At 40.3% G+C, this 3621-nt stretch overlaps 1 protein-coding gene across 24 annotated transcripts in view; it reads left to right on the top strand.

Annotated features, from left to right (window-relative positions):
• The window catches only part of LOC126491239 (complement C5-like), a 113279-nt gene that overhangs the window by 53585 nt on the left and 56073 nt on the right, over positions 1 to 3621 (top strand). For 4 of the 24 annotated variants that reach the window (XM_050126771.1, XM_050126777.1, XM_050126781.1 and 1 more), the window contains exon 3: positions 1091 to 1253. The exons of the other annotated variants lie outside the window; for them this stretch is intronic. In XM_050126771.1, the coding sequence (XP_049982728.1) occupies positions 1091 to 1253 (163 nt within the window). The remainder of the gene's footprint in view (positions 1 to 1090; positions 1254 to 3621) is intronic. 24 annotated transcript variants of the gene reach the window in all.

The following is a 3621-nucleotide window of genomic DNA, read 5'->3' as shown; positions in this document are numbered from 1 at the left end:
CTTGCTTGGAGTTTTGATTGTTTTAATTTTAGTACTTAGTTTTAAAAGTTCTTTATTCTAGAAATAATTTGTCTCAAAATGCTAACATTTTATTATGATGTCAGACTATGAAGGGATTTTACAATTTATTATTATTTTTCCTACACTGGTTTTAGTTAGTTTTGTTGTTTGGTTATGTTTACAAGACAGATTCTTACCATGTAGTCCTGGAGAGACTTGAAAACAAGATCTTCCTGCCTCAGTTTGTGTAGTGTTATACTGTGTTATTAGTATTTTGTTATTATTATTATTTATTTATTTGTTGTTATTCAGACAAGGCTTGGAAAGAAACAACCTAGAGTGGTTTGCCAGAACTGTTGATCTGACTCCAGCAAGACAATTTGACATACAAGATAGTAATCTCAGCCTGTAACAATATTCTAATAGCTTTGGCTGCTCAGGAAGAAGTTACGTAAACCATTCTTAACTTGAACTCGCAGAGATCTGCGCTCCTCTGACGCCTAAATGCTTGGATTAAAGACATGCACCACTACAGGCTCATTATTATTTTTTACAATTTCCTGTTAATGGATATTTTGCCTACACGTGTATTTGGGCACCATGCATGCAATAACAGAGGAGAGAAGAGGAAGTAGGATTCCTGGAACTGGAGTCAGGTGATTTGAGCTACCCACGTGGGTGCTGGACTGAACTTTGTCTTCTGGAATAACCACCAGTGCTCTTAACTACTGATCCCAGTCTCCAGCATCTCTTTAAAATTATGCAATGCACAAGCTCAATTTTGCACCCAGATGGTGGTGACACACGCCTTTAAACCCAGCACCTGGGAGGCAGAAGCAGGTGAGTTTCTGTGAGGTCAAGGTCAGCCTGGCCTACAGGGATTAGTTCCAGGACATTTCCAAAGCTACGGAGAAACCCTGTCTCAAAAAAACAAATACCAAGCCAAAACAAACAAACAAACAAACAAAAACCACCAAAAAGCTCGATTTGGTCTTATGAGTTTGCAGTGTTTTTTCCTCAACAATATCAGCACGCTTTAGGACTTCACAATCACACTTTCACACCGTGATGTTTGTTTGTTGTTTTTCAGATTCAGGACAAACAGTTGTCTGAAGGACAAAGCTCATTTTCATATGTGTATTTGGAAGTCGTGTCAAAGCATTTTTCAAAATCAGAAAAAAGGCCAATCCTCTATGACAATGGCTCTCTCTTCGTCCACACTGACAAGCCTGTGTACACTCCGCAGCAGCACGGTAGAGTATCTGATGCTTCTTCCACGGGAGAATGACATAAAGATGTGGAGCTTTGAACATCTGAAATGGAGTGTAGACCAGTTTCTACTTAACTCAAGAGAAACTCAGATCCTCATGACTTTCTATTCTCACATAGCATTTTCACTTGTAATTAATAATGGAATTAGTACATTAATAACATAACCAATGATTACTTTATCTTTCCTGTCAGAGAATTTATTCATCAAAAGTAGAGAAGAAATAATTGCTAATACAATTTTGGCACTTGGAAATAGGTTATCTTAAGATCTTCTTTGTAAAACAATCTTGGATTCAGTAGCTAGCCGCTCGGATGGAAAAAGCACCCCTGTGTAAAGGATTAGACCTCTGGCAGAGACTAACGTACATCACAGAGGTGCCCAAGTGCTGATTGTCCACGGTGAACCACCTGAGAAATTGTCTGTTATGCATGGTTTTATATTTAAAGTTTTCCTGTTGAGGGGAATGGCAGGAAAGACACTGTGACTGAGGAAAATCTACATTTCCCCCCATGAACTGAAAATAAGACATAGGAAAAGTCAACATTGCTTGCAAAACCTTCTGCCTTTTCCTCTGCCACTTGCCATCTCTGGACAATTAAAGATGCGTTTATTGAAGATGTACATTGCAGAAAGATGCGGGAATGTTTTTTATTCATGGTACTTTGGGGACGGACTGATGGAGACAAGGGGTATATCATGTTTTGTTTTGGTATTTACTTTGTGCACAGTAGATATCTTCTAATTTTGGTGGATGCTGGTGATGTCCATGGTGAGGTGAAAGGGGCTGTATGATATTCAACATATTCATCAGGGCTACCTGTTATGTTGGCTTACAAAGGAAAGACCTAGATAGGGTCAGGATGTTGTCACCAGCTCAGACAGTGAGTCATTGCCAGAACTGTTGATCTCACTTCAACAAGACGACTTCTAATATGAGATAGTAGTCTCTGCCTATAAGAACAATCTAAAGACCTTATCCTACTGATGTATTTAATGTGAAGACACTTAAAGGATTATTATCTCAAGCATCTTTGAATAAAGGCTTAGTTTCCAAATCTTTCTAAGATAAAAGACCTTAGAAGATTGTCCAGGGTCCTTCAGTTAGCACAGCCTGTGTCCCACCCTCTTACCTAGGTCCCTTCTCTGCTATGTTCCCTCAGCTCTGGACTCAAGTTAGTTGCTTTTCCCGCTACTTCTCACGCACATGGAGGTGGATGCAGTGTTACTTCTGCATAGTACGTTTTTATCTTTTTCTTTGACTCTGTCGAATTGGTGTAGGGCTTAGGGCACTATTCCTGTTTTACCGTGGGGATCAAGACTTTGCTATGACATGAGTTGAAAACTTTTGAAGAATGAAAATGTGTCACCATGCCCCTTCATAGTCAAAAGCACTACCAATATGTTCAGCTCAAAAGCAGACAGTGCAACTTAGCAACCATACTTCTGAGCTCTGGTAGGCACCCTGATCCTCCAGATCTTTGGGTCTTCTGCCTCCTCTTTCACAGCGCTCCCTGATCACAGGCCCGGGGCTGTGTTTTAGTTGTAACGTTTTGATCTGGGAACCCATGGTCACGCACTCTCTATATTTGTAGCAGTTGTGAATCTGTGTAGATGACACACAACCGCCATGGGGGAGATATTAAAGGCGTCCAAAACGCAAGAAGAGCTGTAGACAGTCAGACGCTGCTCAGAGAGGGAGGCTGGGTTTTTCCCAGGGAGGAGCCCCCACAGCTGATCCAATCCTGAGCAGTCCACCCTAAGCACACGCTCATAGGAATAACACTAAATAAACATGTGTATTTGTGTGTGTAAATATAAAAATAACAGGCATGCAATTATCTACTAATGAATGTAATTCCAAAAAGAATAAAGACTTTAAGCTAAAAGATATTGAATACAATAAACAAAGACAAGGAAGATATTCTAAGGGATCAGATTCAAATATAAAGATTAAAAACTATAATAACAGAGAAGGAAATACATGAAATGTTCCACTAATTTTTTTTCTGTGAACCACTTTTTTTGTTGTTGAGAAAAATAGGGTTTGTCTGTGTAACAACCCTGGAAATCACATGGTGGTAGACCAGGCTGACCTTGAACTCACAGAGATCATCATACCTCTGCCTCCCAAGAGCTGGAATTGAATGTATTTGCTGCCATCTGGCTTTGTGTACCTACTTCCAATGTGTATGAAAGAAGAAGAAAATTACGCATGAATCAGCTGTGAGACACACAGCATTTAGAGAGTGGAGGGTCTCACAGGGCTTGGTGGTGTGTGTCCATGAGCCCAGAACCAGGGAGGCTGATGAGAGGAGGTTGGGAATCACAGGCTAGCCTGGGCTACTTAG

Source organism: Alexandromys fortis, unplaced genomic scaffold, assembly GCF_014885135.2.
Source record: "Alexandromys fortis isolate MF-2015 unplaced genomic scaffold, M_Fortis_MF-2015_v1.1 scaffold_268, whole genome shotgun sequence".
NCBI lineage: Eukaryota > Metazoa > Chordata > Mammalia > Rodentia > Cricetidae > Alexandromys > Alexandromys fortis.
The sequence above is the reverse complement of the archived record's forward strand: the minus strand, read 5'-3'. Positions and strand labels throughout refer to the sequence as shown.